At 35.4% G+C, this 23,807-nt stretch overlaps 1 protein-coding gene across 1 annotated transcript in view; it reads left to right on the plus strand.

Annotated features, from left to right (window-relative positions):
• Positions 1-23,807, plus strand: part of LOC149808075 (uncharacterized) — a 98,805-nt gene that overhangs the window by 39,254 nt on the left and 35,744 nt on the right. Inside the window, exons 10-14 of the mRNA XM_089964086.1 lie at positions 654-835; positions 6,316-6,608; positions 17,257-17,501; positions 19,983-20,323; positions 21,908-22,134. Coding sequence (XP_089820212.1) covers positions 654-835; positions 6,316-6,608; positions 17,257-17,501; positions 19,983-20,323; positions 21,908-22,134 — 1,288 coding nt within the window. The remainder of the gene's footprint in view (positions 1-653; positions 836-6,315; positions 6,609-17,256; positions 17,502-19,982; positions 20,324-21,907; positions 22,135-23,807) is intronic.

The raw sequence follows: 23,807 nt of genomic DNA on the forward strand, positions 1-23,807 counted from the left end.
AGCCATAGCTGTCACACCTGTTTGAAGTGGTTGGCGAGTGTGGCGATTTTTTTTTACGGGTACCCGCGTTTACGTTTCAATACCTGGGTTTTTCAATACGGTCGGGTACCCGGGTACCCGTTGACAGCCCTGCTCAGTGTTATAAAAGTCTTCATGATATTAAAGTTGGTGCTGAGACTTAAGTTTGTATTAGTCCTACCAGTCATAAACTGGAGGAACTTATTGGATGACCTTTTGTATGTTGTCTGTCATCTGTTGTGTGTCTGTCTGTTGTCTGTCATCTGTTGTGTGTCTGTATGTTGTCTGTCAGCTGTTGTGTGTCTGTCTGTTTTTGCACAAGTTTGTCCTCCTAAATTACTTAGAGGATCTCCATGAAGCTTTATGCACACATTTATCCCAAGGTCTAGATTGTTCTAACTTAAATAGTGGCCATCTTGAAAATCTTGCTGCCACTCATACCTGAATGAATGGTCATATCAATACTGGTTTTTAACAAAAAGACATCTTATGGTGTCTGGTTATCTCCAAATGAACATCTAATTTGACTTGCATAACAGCCATCTACCATCCATACATTTTTATTCATTGTGGCCAAATTCCAGTAAGAAAATCATTTTTTCTTCTTATGGTAAATACCGATTTTCTCTGTCTAGGTTGGAAGAGCACTTGCCGTTGCTGCCCTTGATATGATAGACTGCAACCCATGGTCACGGATCACTCATTCTGAGCATGCTGCCTTACACGTTGTGAGGGAAAATGTCAGACGCTACATCCGAAGCATCAGAGGTGGCCCCAGAATACCTCGCAACCCAGTGCGGCCATACATTAGGAATAAGTAATGAACCACCATAGGATTTTATAAGCATAAGAAATGATATTTTTTAATCCTAGCAAGTGCTTATGTGTGTAGATCAGTAAATAGATAGATACAGGACTGAGCAAATATTTTCTTGATCAACTTGTCCAAGACAAGTGGCTTAGAATAAAATCACTTGTCCTGAAGAATTTATCATTTGTTCATGGATTTAAATAACAGAAAATATGGTCATTACTTTCAGGCAGGTGACATTTTTTATTTACTAATCTGGTTCACATTTGGTTTCATTTTACAGAAAAAACAGTATCAGTTTTGCTAAATATTCTTTAAAAAAATTCTACAGCATGTAATAACATTTAAAAACTAGTTTATCAGAATCATCATGTTAGTTCATTAAAAATTCTCCACAGTGGTCCTCCTCGTAATCTGCACCCCTCTGACCAGTGTCCACCAGCTTTTTTTGGTCAGAATCCCTTGGCACTGCTGACTATGTGTTCAAAAATGTATTTACTTTGTGTGATTAGATAAAATTTACACACCAGTGAAAAAACAACCATGATCATTTTATTCTATAAACTTAAGCACAGTATTCATAACTCAAGTCAGCACAATATCCAGCTGCCATAAGTAAAAATAGTATCTTAGTCATTTTGACTGCTCCCTCTTAAATAACGAAGTGTATATGAAAGGGTACAAGACTAAAGGCCGTAAATCATGTGACAAGCTCAGTTCTTTTATAAACTCCTAGCATTTCAAGTAAGAATTATAAATTGCAAATGGAACAATTGCTTTTTGCAGAAAATGCAGATGTTATAAGACATTTTCAGTTTACAACGAAAAGTGAAAGCAAATGAAGGATAGTCATTTGTTCAGAAAATTGTTATCAGCTTGATTCAAATCAACATCATCAATTATGTAATCTACAGAAAATGGAACTGATAGACATTCATGGTTACAGCCAGATATTTGTACCCTGATTTTATTAACGAGCATATTTGGCAACATAATTGATGATCATTCATAATTATTTTAAATATCATTAATATAAAATTTATTACATTGATTCCATAATGTGTCTGTGATGTTTAAATTAAAATATTAAATATTTAAAATCATTTATGGGGTTCATATTTTACATGTAATTATTGCTCACATCTGGCTACATGGTTGCTACAGAAGAGGTAGCCTTATAAAAGGGGTACCACTGTGATAAATTGTATAATGACTCAGAGCCATTTTACATGCTACAGTATATTAAATCTTTAATGTTAAGCTAGTTTTAGTACAGCTACCAAAATCTGCTTGATCTGCACATATATTACTGTCTTCCACTAATACAGCTAAAGGTAAGTTTCTTATGTGGTATTATTAGGTATAGCAGTATTGTCAAAGCCATGAATTGAAGTTATTAGGTATAGCAGTATTGTCAAAGCCATGAATTGAAGTTATTAGGTATAGCAGTATTGTCAAAGCCATGAATTGAAGTTATTAGGTATAGCAGTATTGTCAAAGCCATGAATTGGTGTTATTAGGTATAGCAGTATTGTCAAAGCCATGAATTGGTATTATTAGGTATAGCAGTATTGTCAGAGCCATGAATTGGTGTTATTAGGTATAGCAGTATTGTCAAAGCCATGAATTGGTATTATTAGGTATAGCAGTATTGTCAGAGCCATGAATTGGTGTTATTAGGTATAGCAGTATTGTCAAAGCCATGAATTGGTGTTATTAGGTATAGCAGTATTGTCAAAGCCATGAATTGAAGTTATTAGGGTTGCTTCTTGTCAGACAAAGTGATGTACTTTTGCCTGGTCATGCAAGGTACAAAACGGTCAACTTGGTGATTGTTTTGGCATGGCTGAACCAAGTGAATTCTGTAAGCTTTACTGCCAGGTAAGACTTAGAAATTCACTACCAAGTCTCAGAACTTTGTGACTTTGTTGCAGGCTCTTTGTAACATAGGTTGGCAGGTGTTCTTTTCAGTGCTTGTAGATAGGACTGTCGACCATACAGGCATTTACTTAAATAAGTTTGTCAAAACATCTGATTTCAAATTATTTTATAAGCTAGCTGTGAATCAGAGTTAGAAATCTGTGGTTGTTGAACTTTTGAAAATTGATAAAAACTGAATTGTCTTGGACAAGCTTTTCAGAAATTTCTTGAACATTGGGTTATGGGGTTTCTCATCCCAAAGATAGAGAGATGGTTGGGTGCAGGGATAGGTAGATGGGTCAGTAGATAGGTAGATGGTTGGTGGTTAGTTATGTAGGTAGAAGTTCACACAGGACTCTTCTGTTTGCTCACCTTGCCAAAGGCCTGATTCCATCACCCATCTGTCCATAAACACAGCCATATTTTCGATCAGATTTGGTATGTATCATCAAGATCTTGGATGACTTTGATTATAATTGTCATACACAATCAAGATCTTGGATGACTTTGATTACAATTATCATACACATACACTAATTATCATTCAAGCATGACAGAACAATTCATATGCATGATGATTTATTAATATTCATGTGATGTGTCTAGTTCCACAAGTGTCTATTCCTTTTGGGAGACTTGGTCATTATCGGTAAAATACACCGATACCTGACCAGATTTTTGTATTCCAGCTTATATATGTAAATACATTTATTTGTGAATAATAATATTAATAGATAATATGAAATTATTTGCAGATGGTAAAACAGGAAAGACATAGAACAATAGTGTGTGTAATTTGAAATTCCACGACTTGAAAATGTCCAGTAAAGCCACAGCTAGAAAAAAATAGCTGATGAGATGCACTGTAGTGACCTATCATTAGGGAATTAGGGAATAGATGGGTACCCTGCCTGACCTTCCAGACCAGGCTGGGTTTTACACTATCTGGAAATACCTGCCCTTGCATGATTTTAGGATCAAAATTTGATCTTGCTGGGATGGCCTCCTTAACCCCACCCCTGTCTTTTGGGGTGCTAGTAATAAAATACCCACCCACCCCTCCCCACAAGTTTTATGGTTGACAAAAATGCAGGTGAGAGGTGGGTTGGGGATACCATACAAAATGGGAATGAAGAAACCCTACCTGGTAAAAACTGATTCAGCTGAGTAGTTCCCTGATTGATATCCTGGACCCACCAGAATTTCCTTACCCATCCATCCCTACCCTTACCCATCCATCCCTACCAATAAACAAGAACAGAAAATGGATTTTTCAACATATTCTAGAGAAAAGTGTCAATCTTTCAGTCAGCTGGTTGATACTGGTATGTGCCTTCCTGTGTTCTGTTACCACTACCTTAAGTTAGAATTTCACGATAAAGTAAACAATACGTATCTATGGCAGTGGCAGTGACAGCCAGTATATGCAAACACTTAAGTATCAGTAACACAGGTACATCTCATCATTTGAATTGTATGCATTGAGGATTACACTCTCAACTTGGTTATTGTGCAGCAAGGGTTGCCAGGAGTTGTCTATCTTGTTCAATGCATCTGCTGTTATGCTCAGTCTGAAATGATAGTAGATAGTTTGATATCTTTCTTTTGTCTGTTTATCAGTGTATTTTAAAAATACAAATACATACAGTAAACATTGCTTTGTTGTTTGTTGGGCAGCAGAACTTAAATATTTTTCATAGATTTACCTATTTTATTCTCTAGAGCTGTAGTGAGACTTTCACCTAGATCTTGATCTGACTGCTTGAAAACTGGTTAAAATGGCTTTTTTTGTTTAATTTTTAGTAGCCATTCTTTCATCTTTACATAGAAATACTGTGCTGTCTATGTATGCTGGAAATTGGTAGACACTCGCAGTGTTAAATTATGATACTTGTATATGAGTGAATGCAACATGGTCGAACCCATCATGGGCTGAATGAGTATCTATGAAAAATTGCATACTTTAGACTGTGTCACAGTTGTTTGTAGAAAAGCTTCTTATAAACCCAAACAGAATATATCAGAAGAACTTAATTAATAAATGAGCAGAAATTAACTGAAAAGTCAAATCCTGTACATCCATGCTGATACAGCTGAAAACAAAGATGCAGTTTTATTGTGACAGGTGTTCCTCCACTTTGAGCATCAATTGAGACATAATGTTTCCATATGCAGATTATGAATGGTTTAGAACCTGTAGAGATCAAGCATAAAAAAAATTCTTTTAGGCGGTGATTTCTTTTTATGCTTTGTTACATCCAGCTATGGGTACTAGTATCAATGCAGTACTTGATAGTCTCATACGTATGAGACTGGAAACCAGTATGAGACTGGAAACCAGACTTATTGACCATGAGGGTTGAGCCAAAGGCAACTGTTATGGCCATCCTCAAGATCTCATCAGACAAAGTAATAGTGGGAATGGCATGAGGATTTGTACAGAACACTTCCTGCAGTAAGTAATTGGTCCTGAATAAAAAAAATGGGGCAGATCAGACCACCAGTAGGTCATTGCTGCTGTGAATAAATCTGAAAACGAGGACTACTTGACCTTGAGGTCAAGTCAGAGGTCACTGCTTGCCTTTTTTTTTAATTCACTGAGCTTATGATCACAGTGGGTATCTTTGGGTAAGTCTTGATGACACAAGAACAACATGAGAGCATTCATTTTGTTATGTTATTGTTCGTATTGTTCTTTTTTCTTTGTGAAGAATATTGTTCAGAAACATTGTTCACAGATTGATAACTCAAACTACCTCTAAAGTGGGAGTGGACAAGAACAAAGATAGTGGAACATTTGAAAGTCAATTTTACTTGGTAATTGAATGTAAATCCCAAACAGTTAGATAGTAACTTCTTATATATACATTGTATTTTATATTTTGTTGTTTTGCAATAAACAAATTGATAGACAGCACCCTGACATTGATTTTAGGATCGAAGACAGTGACTCGGCATTTTATCTGCAAAGGGTTATAGGTATAATAACAAAGGTTTTAGTAGATTTTTAATAAACCCAGTTTATTGATATATTTGAGGAATATCTTGAATGATACCAGTTTAATAATTTGGATTTTTTATTCACAAAATAATTATGGATTGAACCAAACTTAGGATGTTGGTATGTTGTGACGGTATCTGAGAAGAATTAGTTATCTTCTAACCATGATAAAATGTTTCAGGGTCCAAGGTCTTGACAAAAATGTTTGAACTTATTTTACGGACATGCAAACACACACAAAATTAACTATGCCATGCTTGGTATGTTGGAATTTCTCAAGAGTGGCTTAGATGGTTTCAGTATTGAGGAAGAAAATAAATTAATAAAAGGACTTCTTGTGAATTCCTGCAAGCTCTTTTTGACCAGTAGAGCATCTGTCCCTTCAAAAATCTCTTTTACTTGAAGGTTCTCTATCTTGACAAAATATCGATTCAGCTTTTGTCTTTAGTCAAAGTGTTGCTGCGTTTGATGAAAACTGATACATGCTAGTGATTGTTCAGAATGGTTGTCTTGCATTTATGGCAGGAAACAACATTGACAAATATATTTTTTTTCTACTATATAGCAGTGTTTCCAGTGTTTCCAGCAACCAGGCTAACAATCGGTATAACAGATCTCCGAATGATCAGCAGCCTGTGAGTAGTGCTAACACTCGGCTCTTGTATTCCCGCCTCAACTCAGACCCTGCCTCCAGTTCCACTACCACAAATAATTCTAGGTACAACAGCACCTCCTCTGTCACCATCAATTCTAGGTACAACAGCTCCTCCTCTGCCGTCATCAATTCTAGATACATCAGGAAGGAACCAGTTCTCAGCAACTCCAGGAGAGATCTAGCACTGGAACCAGTGCGAGAAAGTAAGTGTTCTTCATGCGTCTGCCAAGATTTATTATTGTCATATTGTTGTCACAATGCTCTTGACCAATTTCAAACAGACTTGGCAGAGAGCATTCTAGAATGAAAGAGTTTCAGATTTGTGCAAATGATGCTGATTTTCCATCAGATGTAGCAGTCATGACTAAAAAGAGAAAAATGTTTTAAAAACTTCGCAAAAACAACTCAACAGACTTAACCAAATTTGATAGAAAGCATCCTTTGCATAAAGGTCTGTTTAGTCTGTACAAATGCCAATCCATCAGCAAAAATGGATGCCTTTACTAAAAGTGGAAAAAACTTGAAAACAACTTCTCAAAAAAAACACTTATCAAAATCTGACCAAATTTTAGAGATAGAATCCTTAGCATTAAGGGATTTCATTTTTTTTTTAAACAGATGATGTTGATTTTCTATCAGATATGGCTGCCATTACTAAAAATAGAAAAACCTTGAAAAGAACTTCTTAAAAACACTCAACAGAATGTGATCAAATTGGACAGAGAACATGCTTCCATTAAGGGCTTTCATTTTAGTACAGATGATGCTGACCCACCAACACATTGCCATTTTTACTAAAAACAAAATCTTTTAAATGACCATCGAAAAAAGATGTTTAACAGAACAAGATAAAATTTGATGGGAAGCATTCTGGCATGAATTTAGTACAGATGATGCTGATTCACCAGATGATGCCAATTCACTGTCAGTTGCAGTTACAGTGAAACCTGTCTTGAAAGACCACTTCTGTGTGTGACCACCTGCCTGTGCACCCTGTGGGTTCAGTGATGTCAAATAGACCCTGTGCATCCTGTGGGTTCAGTGATGTCAAATAGACCCTATTCACTCTGTGGGTTCAGTGATGTCAAATAGACCCTTTTGCACCCTGTGGGTTCAGTGATGTCAGATAGACCCAATGCACCCTGTGGGTTCAGTGATGTCAAATAGACCCTATGCATCCTTCTGCTGACTGAATGGAGGAAACCTTTTTGCCATGGGTTGTGTCCTGTGTTGTTGGAGGTGAGGATCCTGGTAGATGAGTAAAGGAGATGCTGACGGTTGTCATTCCAGTGTAACACACTACGTTGGCCTCATCTTCGGCTCGATGGCTGGTCAGAAAGGCCTAGTATGATAGTTGTAAATCCAATCTGACACAAATTAAATCCATTTCCAAAGTCACAGTCACATTTCCTTAAGTGTGACTTCATTTTCGAGGTTGCAGGATAGTCCTATAATATTTAAATTCTAAATAATTATCAACCATGCAGTCTGTTTGTGAGTGTGTATGTAAATTGGATTTTTAACATAGCTTTAAAAAAAATTTAGTCATATCACTGCGATGTCCACACTGTGGCAGTTTATAGTGATGTTTAGCACTGGGGCATCATGCTGCAGACATTAACATCATGTCCCACCCAATCACATTATCCTGACACCAGGCTTTAATGATCATAACAGTGCACCAATTAAGAATCCCAATTCAGCCCATGAGGAGTGCATGGAACCGTTGGCCCCTGTTGACATATATTCAGTTTGACGCATAAAATTCCCAGCTGTTGTATCAGGGCCTAGCAAAAGAGCAGCAGTATACTGATGCTAGTGGATGTGTGCTCTAAAATAAACAGAGAGGATTCTACTAAACTCCAAAAGGATCTGACAGTGCAATCAGACTCTTGAATAAGTTTGGCAGTCTGAGAATTTGGGACACTAAAGAATCCCCATATATCACACTTGTGAATATTACTTGAAGTTCTGTACTTCCACCACTTTCTTAAATGTAGGACACCATTATGCAGTAGAATTGCCATGGCTTAAAGTCAGATATTGATGAAATTTGTCTTAAGAACATGATTCAGTAACTGTCTGCCTTCAGTAGTTCTTTCTAAAAGAAAACAGTAAAGTTAATTGTAAAATATTTCACAACATAGAGCACCTTTTCAAGAAATACTGATAAGGCTGTTGAAGGAGTTTCCATCATCATAAAAAACAGAATTCCACACAGCCAAACTAATCTCAATACTATTTTACATGCTGTAGACATTTGTATATACCTACACCAAATTTCTTCACTTTGCTCCATATGTCCACCTCTAAGCACCCCAATCTCTTATGTCCCTCTATAAGCACCCCAATCTCATATGTCCCCATCTAAGCACCCTGATTCCATATTTCTCTCTCTAAGCACCCTGATCCCATATGTTCCCTTCTAAGCACCCCAATCATGTATTTCCTCTTCTAACTAGTCCAAATCTCATATGTACCCTATAAGCACCCATGTCCCATATGTCCCCCTTCTAAGCACCCCAATCCCATATGGCCTTCTCTAACCAATTTCGATCCCATATGTCCCCCTCTAAGCACCCTGATCCCATATGTCCCTCTCTAAGCACCCTAATCCCATATGTCCTCTTCTAACTAATCCCAATCTCATATGTCCCCTCTAAGCACCCAGGTCCCATATGTCCCCCTCTAAGCACCCCAATCCCATATGGCCTCCTCTAACCAATTTTGATCCCATATGACCCCCTGTAAGAACCCTGATCCCATGTGTCCCCCTCTAATCACCCTGGATCCCATATGTCCCCCTGTAAGAACCCTGATCCCATATGTCCCCCTCTAATCATCCTAGATTCCATATGTCCCCCATCTCAACACTCCAATCTGATATGTCCCCCTCTAATCACCCTGGATCCAATATGTCTCCCATCTCAGCACTCCGATCCCATATGTCACCCTCTAATCACCCTAGATTCCATATGTCCCCCATCTCAGCACTCCAATCCCATATGTCACCCTCTAAGCACCCTGATCCACATGTTGCCCTCTAATCACCCCGATCCCATATGTCACCCTCTAAGCTCCCTGATCCATATGTTGCCCTCTAATCACCCTGATCCCATATGTTCCCATCTAATCACCCCAATCCCTTATGTTCCCCTCTAAACACCATTATTAATAAACCTGATCTTAGTCATCTTATTCAACATTTACAGCACCTTTTGTTTTACATGGCAAATTTAACAGCCACCATACATGTTGGGGATGTAAAGATGCCATTGAGGAAAGGAAGAATTTGTTCCAAGCACAATCTTTGCCTTTTTAATGACAAGTCATACCTACATGCATACTGCCAGATGACCATGCTCTCTAGACCTTAGCATCTGCATTCCATCTCTTTTAAATGACTTCTTTTTGGAAGTTGGTGACATCCTCAGTAGTAGTGACCACTGGCCAGTAGACTTAAGAACTAGTATTCATAAACCACAAGGCCTTGGATGGAAATTAAACAAGGCAAATTGAGTAATGTTTTAGTCCCTTGGCTAATTAAATTTGAGAGCTGGTTATTTGACAGTGTAGTAGATCCAAGACACTTTTTACAACTATACTCCAGAAAGTAGCTGGGAATACCATACTAAAAAATTAGGCGATTCCTAAATGTGTTAACAAACCTTAGTAGGATGGTTTATACAAGATGCCAGTAAACAACAACAAAAAAGTCCTTACTGTAGTATCATTATTTTCTTTGGGCTCAATTTTTGTGGTATTGTAAGAAAAGGCATATTCGTGGGTACTTAAATTCGCTATTTTGCCTGTCGAAGTTTGCATATTAGTATTATTTAATTACATGATTTAACCGCTACAAATACCCAAAATAAAGAATACAAAAGAATAAAATTATGCCGATGCAAACGGCAGTCACATTAATGTTTAAAACAATACTACCACCTGTATGAACACAAATCAAAGACCTGGCAAGTTCTATACTTACACTGTGTTTTTGACCAAGTGAATAACATCAGTCGTAGCCGACACAGCCAACAACACTAAAACAATATTTCCATCTCTATGAGCACAAATAAAACCCCTGTCAAAATTAATCACTTTCACCATGTTTTTGTTTGAGTGCTCAACGGAAGCCGATGCATCCAACAACACTAGGCCAGTCAGTTATTAAAGTACATATGAATGATCTCTTACTTAAACCACTGTTCATCAAGTTGCACCATCAGTACTTTCTGATGATCATGGCATTAACACAGTGGCTTAAGAGTGGTAAAATTCAACTTAGACCCCCTTCGGTTCCTGGACTTCCTAACCCATCAGAAGTTGTTGGCACGGCACAGGCGCTTGCTTACCAGGCAGCTAATGATGCAGTAGTACCCCCACTTCAGTCACTGTCCCGGAAAAGAAAGTGAGGAGAGTATAACAGTTATAACGAGGAAATCAAGGCAAAGATAGCTAGATACTCCATCCATAACAGTGTTACCAAGGCAGCCTGCACATTCAGTAGCGATCTGAGTTGTACGATCAGTGAGACCACTGTATGGAGTATATGGGACCAATGCATAAAGTTAAAAAAGCAAGATGGGCAAGAACTTTCTAATATATCCAAATCACCCCGGGTCAATCCTTTGATGCTAGGCAGCATGCTTGTTGCACAGATACAAGATTGGATTAAGAAAGTTAGAATTAATGGAGGAGTGATCAATATTAGGATTGTAATGGCTGGGACAGAGACTGTGATCACCAAGCATGCTTGCAGCCAGCTGGCACATTACGGTGGACACATCAGCATCACCAAGCATTGGGCAAGGTCCCTACTTTGCCATTTGGGATTTGTTAAGTGGAAAGGAATGAAAAGCATAAAACAGCTGCCCCGTGATTTTGTAGACATTAAGAAAACGTTCTTAGAGAAAGTTAACACTGTAGTGAAACAACACAGTATTCCAGACTGTCTTATAATAAATTGGGATCAGACCAGGTGTCAACTGGTATCAGGTGGCGACTGGACAATGGAAGCTCGTGGATCTAAGCAAGTGTCAGTTTCCACACTTGATGACAAGAGGCAGATTACAATTTTACTCACAATAGCAAAATCCGGAACTCTCCTGCCCCCACAAGTCATTTACACAGGGAAGACTGACAGATGCCTGCCCAAAGGTGTAGTTTTCCCTGACCACTGGGATGTGACTTAAACAGACTCACACTGGAGTAACGAAGAATCTATAATACGTTATGTGGATAATGTCATCATTCCATATGTGAACAAAACACGTGACCGCTGCCCCTTGCACAATGCAATCAGCAAGCAGTGGCAATATTTGATGTGTTTAGAGCCCACCAAAGTGCAAAGATGCTAACTAAATTGAAAGACAGTGGAATCACTCTTTTGTTTGTGCTTGCCTCTTGTACAGACCAACTTCAACCACTAGACTTGACAGTAAATAAAGAGTACAAAGAAGAATTAAAGTCACACTTCCATGAGTGGTATGCTAAACAAGTCATGGATGCCATTACGGAAGAAGATGTTACTGGTGACGATCAGTGCACAGTATTAGTAAATATTGCTACCTCATTAATCAAGCCAGTTCACGCTGAATGGATAATTGCAGCTCACACAACAATGAGTGAAAGATTGGACCTAATTATCAGTGGTTTTGAGAAAGCTGGACTTTTTTAATTCAGCAATTTGGGGATTATTTATCTGAGAAGCATTTGTGAGCACCATGAGACTTGATTAACATGATGTTGATACAGTGGTTTTGTCCAAAAATCTGCAAAGTGTGAGCTTTAATACTCTGCTGTAACTAGTGTATATACATAGTGTTTCATTAATAACAGTGTTTCAAGAAATAGTTATAGCATTTTATAGGATTGTTGTTCTTTTGGATTAAAAATGCATGGATAAAATGAAATGTGCTTTCAGAAGGATTTAAATGTTTCAACAACAGTTGTACTCGAATGAAGGATCTACTTGAATAAGTATTAAATTTAATTTTTATGTACTATTAATTTGTATTAATTTTTCTTTCATTTTCAGTATTACTATTGTTTGAATATCTTATGCTTTTTCTCTTTTTTCTCTCTTTCCTTACTTACCTCACATATCGATTGCAGTGAGTATAAAATTGCAGCTATCGGATACCTTATCGAACAAGTGCATTGAAGCAATATAAAATGATTTATAATTCTTGTTTCAAAAGGTTAAAATAAAAAAATAAAACAAACATATGTAAAAGCTAATATTTAATTACCAGTTTATTACAGTATTGACCTTCATTTGTCAAATACTAGTAGCTGTGTTAATCTAAGGGAATGAAACACTGTAAGAAACGGAGGGGGTCATCATCCTCTGTGGGTCATTTTTCGTTGGAGATTTAAATTCGTGGTTCAGGGCAACAACAAAAACCACGAAAATTGATGATACTACAGTAATTATATGAATGCCGATACATCAAAAAAAATCTGAATGAATAGCATATATACTGAGCGATATCATGTCATACCATTAGAGAGTGAACATCTAAATACAGTAAAACCTGTTATGAGCCACCTCTGCTATGAGCGACCACCTGTTATTTCTGACCACAATCATAATGCATGGATTGATTTTATTATATAAATGCTCTGCTGTGAGCAACCGCCTGCTGAACGGCAACCAATGACCATGATGTCTTAGCAAAATATGCATTTTGACACTGCTGTGAATGACTGCATCGCCCTTTATTTAATCCCTTTAACAATGACCATTTATACCATTCTATAAAGAGAAAGAAAAGAAAGAAAGAAAGAAAAATAGGATGGCTACCAGTATCTGAAATTTTGTAGGTCTGCTTATTGTGTTTTCTATTTTCTTTTATAAACCAGACTAAAGTACATGTAGGTTATTCCAACATTTAGCCAGGTTCCCGACCTTATAATAGATACCACTGTTAATGACATTATGAGTAGGACCCAGTATCCAGCTCTATGAATGACTGTATTGCAACAACAGAGACAGGCACCACTGATCTTTAAGTAATCATTTGTAACAATGACTGATTCATTTGTAAAGATTGTTCTGATAAAAAACAAACATTAATTTTTTGTATACAAATTCTGGCTCCCAGTGACAGATGCTACAGTCCATAAACCAGCAAGAGAGAATGGTTTTTGGGATTCGATTGATAGTGTTAAAGGCTTGTGATGTTTGTTGGTTTTTTGGGAATTTTTTTTCTCCAGTGTTACAGTGATTACATCCCAGTCACCAAGCTGTCGTCTATTCAAATTGGTGCGACCGGGTTCTACACTTTGTTTATAGAATTAATGTCTCCATTAAATTAAGCTGTTGACTTTTATCTCTGAGTAAATTGTTTCTAGATGAGAAAAATGTTTCTTTTTATTTCATTAATTGTTAGGTATGCCATGCATATGTATAGATTTTTCAAATTTTCTCTTAGCCTAGTCTACACTATCTTTACAGTTGATATTACAACTGAGTACTAATAATGTTAACATTGAGTACCTTAATAACAATGGACGAACCTCCAAATAAAATAAGCTAAATTTTAATGCTGGAGAAAATAATTATTGTAACTGCAAGAAGTGAAAAAGAGCAGACCAATCACAAAATAGTGATTTAACACAGGTAAAATAAATTTGGGGTGTTATATAGGAAAAGGAGTAAATCAGAGATGATTTCATCTGCTAATACATGTACATTTGATCTTCAGATATAAATGTGATTTCATGTTTAATGATAGAAGTATATTTTTATTGCTATGCAATTTGATTTCAGATGAATACATACAACACATTAGCAATTATTAATAAGGAATAGAATATATGTACAGTGATTGTGGTTATTTTCTTTAAATGTTTTTGGGAAGTGGATCGTGGAAACTAGGGTTTTTGTACAATCCTGTTATGAGAGACAACCTGTCTTGAGAGACCATATTTTGTTGGCAGAAGAGGCTGTCTCTCATAACAGGTTTTACTGTAAATAGCATATATACTGAGTGATAGCTTGTCATACCATTAGAGAGTGAACATCGAAATAAATAGCATATATACTGAGTGATAGCTTGTCATACCATTAGAGAGTGAACATCTAAATAAATAGCATATATACTGAGTGATAGTCTTGTCATACCATTAGGGAGTGAACATCTAAATAAATAGCATATATACTGAGTGATAGCTTGTCATACCATTAGAGAGTGAACATCTAAATAAATAGCATATATACTGAGTGATAGTCTTGTCATACCATTAGGGAGTGAACATCTAAATAAATAGCATATATACTGAGTGATAGTCTTGTCATACCATTAGGGAGTGAACATCTAAATAAATAGCATATATACTGAGTGATAGTCTTGTCATATCATTAGGGAGTGAACATCTAAATAAATATCATATATACTGAGTGATATCTTGTCATATCATTAGAGAGTGAACATCTAAATAAATATCATATATACTGAGTGATATCTTGTCATATCATTAGAGAGTGAACATCTAAATAAATATCATATATACTGAGTGATATCTTGTCATACCATTAGAGAGTGAACATCTAAATAAATAGCATATATATGTAGTGATATCTTGTCATACCATTAGTGAGTGAACATCTAAATAAATAGCATATATACTGAGTGATATCTTGTCATACCATTAGAGAGTGAACATCTAAATAAATAGCATATATATGTAGTGATATCTTGTCATACCATTAGTGAGTGAACATCTAAATAAATAGCATATATACTGAGTGATATCTTGTCATACCATTAGAGAGTGAACATCTAAATAAATAGCATATATATGTAGTGATATCTTGTCATACCATTAGAGAGTGAACATCTAAATAAATAGCATATATATGTAGTGATATCTTGTCATACCATTAGAGAGTGAACATCTAAATAAATAGCATATATATGTAGTGATATCTTGTCATACCATTAGAGAGTGAACATCTAAATAAATAGCATATATATGTAGTGATATCTTGTCATACCATTAGTGAGTGAACATGTGAATGATACTGCATACACTACTGCCTGGATAACTTGTGTCTGGATAACTCATGAGCATTTCTTTGAGAACCTAATTATGTGCCAACCATGTTTTGATCTCTGACTTGCAGAAATATTTGTTGCAGTGTTATACTCAGTTCAAAGCAGACCTGCTTGGCATTATCATGTTATATTATGTCTTTTATTGCAAATCAAAAAAATCGGGTGGAATAAATAAAAAAACATTTAATGGATTACAAGTTCTACCTGCATAAAAACTAGGAGTCATGATTTTGTCAGGTCGGTTCAGTTCAGTTGATCAATCAAACAGTGTTATAAATGTTATGTAAATAATATAATTAAATTACTTTAAGTTAGCCTAATCATTGACAGATGTGATCAAAAATAACAAGGCAACCAAGTGAAATGAATACTTGGTGGATATAAAGCTTGGTTTCACAGATATAGTTAACAATGAAGAAACAAGTTCCAGGGTTTGCAGCAAACTTAAAATTCATGAATTAGCACTCAAAGATTTCCTCAAGGAGTAGAAAACGTTTCACTATTACTTGCAGTGAAATCACAGCATCAGTATTTTACTAGTAGAACAATGCAAAATTTTGATTGCTTGGGTCATGTGACTTGACTGGAGCATCAGTTGATTTGTCGTATGACTAATGGCATTTAGGAAGCTAGCATCTATACATAACAGGTAAATATTTTTTCAAATTACTCATTATGATGTGTTTCTTGTTCAGTTCAGTTAAATCATGATTAGACAAAACCAAAAACAAGGTAGATAATGCTTGTTGAGACTAGTCACATGACCAAAGCAACCAAAATTTTCAAATGGGTGAATGAGAAAGAGTCAGATCTGATTGGTTGCTGGATCTGATGGAACAGCTGGATGTAGCCATGAAATTTGAAATACTGACAGGAGGTATGTTTGTATTATTCCATGGGTATTCACAAGTTTTCAAACATTGGAATTGACCCAGATATATTATGTACATATTGGCTAAAGGCCCCTTCCACTTAATGTAGCTTGAAAGACTTGAGTAATACCTGTGTCTAAAATATACACTGATGTGTTGTGGACAGATTTGTCTGCATCCTTTGCATGATTTTGTGAAGAGGTGAGATTAAACTGCAGACCATCATCAGTATCAGTTCAGGTTTGAGGACCGATTCATTAGACTGATAAAAAAGAAAAATGAACAAGTCTCATAAAGATCGTTTGAAATAAGCATGAATGCAACATTTTACTTGCCACATAAGAACGCACATTTTCCAAAAACACTGTGAAATTGGCATTATTTTGCCCAAAAATTTAATTGGGCATTGCAGGTGCTTTATGCTTACCAGTTGTGATATCACAACACTTATGTATGATATCACATGTGATATCTCATATGCCAGCATATCAGAAATTGGAAATGAGTCAAATCAGTGTCATATCTTTGATGGCATGTGATAATGTAGCATATTTATTTTATCTTGTTTGTAGTGAAATTTTGACTTTATGTCCATTTGTTTGTCCATTTAATAGCCATTCTTTTTGTCTCTGGATAGATCACAGATTGATTTGAACCCAATAATAAGTGTTATTTTTTGTATTTGGGGGCTGCTTATTATGTTTTTTTCAAGAGGAAAGAGTAATTCATATGTGTGCCAGGAAGATATTGGCTTTTCATCAAGTAGGGATGAAGTTTGATTTATGGAGACCACACATTTAGAATGATTACAAGAGAAAATATATATGATACAGTAGAAAGATAATAAAGCCATGAGAGTGGTAATATTATAATGATCAGTCAGTCACTTGAGCTTTACCGTTTATTCTCTCCAGCCACCAGAACTAACCTGAACCAGTCCAGGAGAAAAGTATCGTTGCCAAACTGTCCTGGGTCTGGGACAGGAAGTAGGTCAGCACAAGGTGGGCCATCATCAACTTCCAGCACAGTAACGCTGACAATGACAACAGCTACAGAGTCAAGATTACAGCTGGTGCCACGACAACTGTCCGCAGACAGTGCAATGTCCAGAATTGCAGAGGATGAGAAAGTAGAGCAGCTGAAGCATGTGTCAAATCTGGTAAAATAGTGAACAGATAACAAATGCATGTGTCGAATATGGTAAAATAGTGAACTGAAAATTAATTGCTTGTGACAGATCTGGTAAAATAGTGAACAGATAACAAATGCTTGTGTCAAATCTGGTAAAATAGTGAACAGAAAATTAATTGCTTGTGACAGATCTGGTAAAATAGTGAACAGATAACAAATGCTTGTGTCAAATCTGGTAAAATAGTGAACAGAAAATTAATTGCTTGTGACAAATGTAGTAAAATAGTGAACAGATAACAATTGCATGTGTCAAATCTGGTAAAATAGGGAACAGAAAATTTATTGCTTGTGACAAATCTGGTAAAATAGGGAACAGAAAATTTATTGCTTGTGACAAATCTGGTAAAATAGGGAACAGAAAATTTATTGCTTGTGACAAATCTGGTAAAATAGTGAACAAAGTACAATTGCATGGGTCAGATCTGGTAAAATAGTGAACAGCAAACAGTGGTATGTTGCAGGACTTGTAACAGTTGCAGATATCATATTTATCAGTTCTATTTGAATGGAGAACATTAAAGCTAAAATTGTTTTTTGTTTGACACGAGTATACTGTTTCATTACTTTCTGAGTAAATATCATAATGGTCAGTGGATCTTTTTGGAAATTTGCAAATTGTCATAGGTAAAATTAAATTGAAGATAAAATGACATTATTTATGATGGGCAGGTGTAATTGGCAATTTGGATCTTACAACCAGTCTATTGGCAGTTTTTACTTTGATAAAAATATTATGAAAACTAAAAGATGCCAAAATACTGTAACTTGGTATAAAAAAATAATTAAGTGTGTAAAATCAGGCTGTCTTAATGTTTGATTGAGTATAAGTTGGGGGAGGGAGATTTAATTTTTGTCACTGTTAACATGTTTTTAGTTGTAAATTATAAATCTGTTGGAATCAGCTAATGAGTATATTAAGATCAGTATAGTGGAACTAGGTGTATATACCTGGACTTGGTGTCATTTTGACAGTATTAGAATCCCAAGATCAGAACAGTTATGCTAGATCTATATACCTAGTGTTAGTGTTGTTTGGACAGTAGTTGACTAATTAGAATCCCAAGATCAGAACAGTTATGCTAGGTCTATATATCTAGTGTTAGTGTTGTTTGGACAGTAGTTGACTAATTAGAATCCCAAGATCAGAACAGTTGGGCTAGGTGTATATACCTTGGCATGGTGTCATTTTGACAGTATTTGGCTCATGGTAGGCATTCCTGACCATTTCTGGTCTTAAATGAAAAAAAATGTATTGAAACTGAAATTAAACCTATTCAGAATTTTGTTTCTTGGCCATTGTCATAAAAATGAAGTATTTATGTGGGTTTTAAGTGGCAGTAATTTTTTTTTATACATCTAGGTCCAAATCTGATCAAGGAAAATGGTGCATTAAACTGGATATACCAAAATGTAGATGCCTGGATAAGCTGTTTTTATATTTACTTTCAGTTGTAATCATGTTAATAGATTAAATTTGTAGTCTGGCAATCTCCAGTTTCTGCTGATGTTATTACAAAAAGGCCTGAACCTGAAAGAATGTGCCCACTGATGTTATTACAAAAAGGCCTGGGCCTGAAAGAATGTGTCCACTGATGTTATTACAAAAAGGCCTGGGCCTGAAAGAATGTGCCCACTGATGTTATTGCAAAAAGGCCTGGGCCTGAAAGAATGTGCCCACTGATGTTATTACAAAAAGGCCTGGGCCTGAAAGAATGTGCCCACTGATGTTATTACAAAAAGGCCTGGGCCTGAAAGAATGTGCCCACTGATGTTATTACAAAAATGTCTGGGCCTGAAAGAATGTGCCCACTGATTGCCATTTCAAGTGCTTTGGTTAAAATATTATTTCTTTCAACTTCTTTAATCACAAGTGGCAATTTATATTTTTATTTTGTGAAGCTTGTATTCAATCCTTAATAAGGTAGATATGGACCCGACAACTGGAAATATTAGTAGGAAAGTTCTTGCTCAGTACATATTTTAATAAAATGGCATCATTTTGTCTTCCAATCTATTTTAACCATGATACTTTGCAAATTTCTGATAAGGTTCATTACATATCTTGATGGTTGCTTTTGTTTCCTAAGAAATCATTTCTTCATCTGGTTTTCTCCCTATTGCATCATTTGTTTGGTCCTTTTCCCTAAAAACTAACAAACCAAACCTAATTAAAGAATTTAGTTAGTTTTACTATTACAATCTACATTTCATTTCGTTTTCACAATGTGTTGTATAATTTTGAAAAAAGTTTTGAAAGTTAATGTCTGTATGAAGTCAATTTTTCCATAACGAAAATGCCTCTTCAGAAGTAAACAAAATCGAATAATTAAATTTAAATCATTTTGGGATTCAGAAAACTGTATGCTTGTCCACTGTAAAGTATCTATGACACCTTGACTTGAAACTAATTGAATAATCATTTCATATATCATCATTTTGTCTTCAAAAGCTCGCCATTGCTAAGAAGAGTGGGCCTCCAAGTCGAATTCCACTGCCTACTGGAAGATACTTCCTAAATCTAACACCTCCAAACACAGAGTTACCTCCCCCTAAGACTCCTGGTCGACTTGGCAGCAGTTACAGATACCCTCTTTCAGCGAGGAAAGAGGCCTCCCCCAGGGTGCCTCTTGAGACTCCCATGTCACTGGGCATGTCAGAATATAAAGAGACAAGAGAAGTGTTAGAGATGTCAAAGGTTGATGCAATACCTTTGCCAACTCCACCAATAGGACCCCCACCACATCTTTTATCTGCTGGAGATGGAATGGGCAACTCTATTGACACTTCAAAGTAAGGATTTTGCTGCATTTTCCAAAGAGTGTTTTAGTTTTCTCCTGGGTTTTTAATGATAGTTAATTTTATACTGTACCGATATTCTCAAAAGTTAAAGGTTTAACCTGCCTTAAGATCAGCTTTCTTTTATATTTAACCTTCTAGTTCTTGAACTCCTAGAAAAATATATACTCAGTGATAAGCTAAACTGGAAAATATTCATTTGCGGTATTTTGTTAAAATGCAACTGTACCGTTAAATGTATTTATATAAGGAAAACAGATTAACCTGTATTATTATACATGTCCTGAATGTGTGATTGATGTTGTATGTATAAGTCCTGAATATGTTAATGTTGTACAAGGTCTGAACTTATTAATATTGCACAAGACCAGTAGATATTACTGTTGCAAAAGTCCTGAACATATGAATACTATTGTACAAGTCCTAAACATATGGTTAATGTTGTATGTATATGTCCTGAATATGTTAATGTTGCACAAGTCCTGAATTTATTAATATTGCACAAGTCCAGGAGCTATTAATTTTGCACAAGTCCTGAACATATGAATAATATTGTGCAAGTCCTAAACATGTTATAAAAATTATACGTCCAGAACATATTAATGTTGTACAAGTCCTGAACATATGAATAATATTGTGCAAGTCCTAAACATGTTATAAAAATTATACGTCCAGAACATATTAATGTTGTACAAGTCCTGAACATATGAATAATATTGTGCAAGTCCTAAACATGTTATAAAAATTATACAAATCCAGAACATATTAATGTTGTACAAGTCCTGAACATGTGAATAATATTGTATTAATTCTCCATTATAATACATTTTAAACATGGAGACAAGCAAAATGTTTATTATATAAATGTTCTGATAGCTGATGAAACATTTAGTTTTAACTAAAATTCCATGAGAACATTTGATTTTTACCAAAATCCATGAAACATTTAGTTTGTACCAAATTTTCACAAAACGTTTAGTTTTCCTGAAAATGATTTGATAATCATTTAGTTTTCACCAAAATTCCATGAGGCATTTAGTTCTTACCAAAGATATTTGTAAAATCAGAATCACCTTTTCCAAATTGATTTTATCTTTTACATCTTTAATACAATAATAGCTTTACTAATAAACCAGCCTTGAAAAGAAGTTAAATTTGAATCAGAAATGAGTATAATAAATTGAGGATATATTTTACAAAATGTGCAGATTTTATTTTATACACAAACCCGTTATACAAATTCAAACCAGCACTAGGTCCAGTGGTGTAGATTGTCATACAAGCAAATGCATGTGCATATGCATAGAACAGAAAAATAAAATTACCATATTTAAATTTTCAAGAGGAACTTCACCTTCCTTTTCTCCAGTCCCATTATAAGTGTGTATATTTGAAAACAACCTGACTGCACCCCTGATATTCCCAATAAACACAATAACTTCACATGATGTTTCCATAGTAATGCTAACTCAGTATTGTTACCATGTTTATGTATACCAGAGGTTTGAATAATCCAAGATGTACTGAGTGTGGTAATCTTAAATGATACAGATTGTTGTTTTCTTATTCTTCTCACAGTACTGACACGCAGAAGAAGCGCAGAAGGCTTAGCTATCTCAAGAGGAAAAGTATACAGCAGAGTCCCAAATTTGGCTCAAATAACAACACAAAAACCCTTTCCAAAGGTACAAGTGGGAATGATACATCAGCTGATGAGAAATCATCAAAGTCCAAACGAAAGAAAAGAAAGTCCAACAAGAAAAACCTTACCATTACCTCCCCATCGTCTGATGATGCAAGCCAAGGTAATATTTGATTTTGTATTTGACACTGATCAAGAATGCTTTACAATATGGTCAGTTACACAGGTAAAACACAGAAAATAATGGTACATTTTTGCATCATTTTGAACATTTGTTGGCATTCTGTTTTTTTCATCTCAGTATTTGCTCTTTTATTATTATTAATGCTGTACTGCAAACATTTGGAAGACAACTTACTACAGAATTCGGTTGCTCACCTTAATGTTACACGTTGCATGTCTTTTATGTGATTTGTGTTGAATCATTGCATGATTTATACATCATAAGTTGCACCTGCATGAATTTTTGTTACAGTAAATATTGTTGAAGGAAATAACTTTTAACCATTTTAATATTTTTATTTGTATGTTTTAGGAAAATCTTGTCAAAGTTCAAAATCATATATATATATATATATATATTGAACAGAAAATCCAGTAACTGCATGTTACTGTTTGTTCAAAGAATCCAGTAATACAAATGATAAAGTTGATCAAGTTTACAGCTCAGTTATCTTAATTTCAGAGATAATAAGTATTTCTTAATAAATCAGAAATTTCATTAACTTCATAACAGCTTGGCATTTAAAATCAAATAACTACTCTTTGTTTTAAAAGTTGATGCAACTTCTTTGTGATTATACCTTGATTATTGGGAATGCTGGTTTTTACCAATTAGTGCATACTATCATAGGATGTTTGTGGTATCCGGAAGCATGTCAGTCTCATGAAGTGGATCTTATATACCGTATTATTTTTGTGCAGAAAGACAGATTTGTGCCTGAAACAGTCAGTTGAATATTTATACATGTATATCCACCAGTAATTTGTTTGTCTCATGTCCATGCTGTGTTACTTTGTGTTGTAGGCATGTTTCTACCAGTCCCAGGTAATACTATTGAACCTCAGGCTTTTTCAGTCATTATTTGCTTTTGAATTTAAATATCACAGTTTAAAGTATGACATTAATTTTAATTGTTTTTTAATGATAATGATGTTTAGGTTTGGATGTATTGAAATAATAATTTTGTTAAGTCTGCAATTTAACTGCTGAATGAGATGAAGTTATAAAGTTACATTAATAGTTGTGTGGCACATTTTCTATTTATTCATAACCTTGGGCACATGGTTTTCAAGCTTTTTAGAGCTCACCTGGCCATATGGTATAGCCTTGTGTCCATCATCTATTTTAGGTTATCTGTCATTCATCTACATTTGCTTGTTACTACACTGGAGGCTATGTGTTTGATCAAACTTTGAATGTAGGTTTATATTATGAATATCTGAGGAGTTGAAATATGAGTGAAATCTATGCATATTCATGGGGTGATCTTGGATCTGACTGGCTAAGCTTGTTACCACTCAGGATGCCCGATTTCTTATCTGAATTTGATCATGCTTGGAATGTATGCTTATGTGAAGACCCCATACAAGTTAAATAATGAGCAAGATTGACGCATATTAATGAGGTGATCTTGCATCGGAATGGCTGAACTTGTTACCTCTCTAGAGAACATACTTCAAATTCAATTTTGAGTAAACATGTGAAAGAGATGTAAATCTTCAACATCATAGATGGGTGCAATTATAAGGAAATTCATTGCTATTGAAAAGGCAGTCTTGCATCTGATTGTCTGAGCTTGTCAATACTTTAGTGACTATTTCTGATAAGATTTT

This window comes from Sinohyriopsis cumingii, chromosome 1, assembly GCF_028554795.1.
Source record: "Sinohyriopsis cumingii isolate HCF-2022 chromosome 1, ASM2855479v2, whole genome shotgun sequence".
In the NCBI taxonomy this organism is placed as follows: Eukaryota; Metazoa; Mollusca; class Bivalvia; order Unionida; family Unionidae; genus Sinohyriopsis; species Sinohyriopsis cumingii.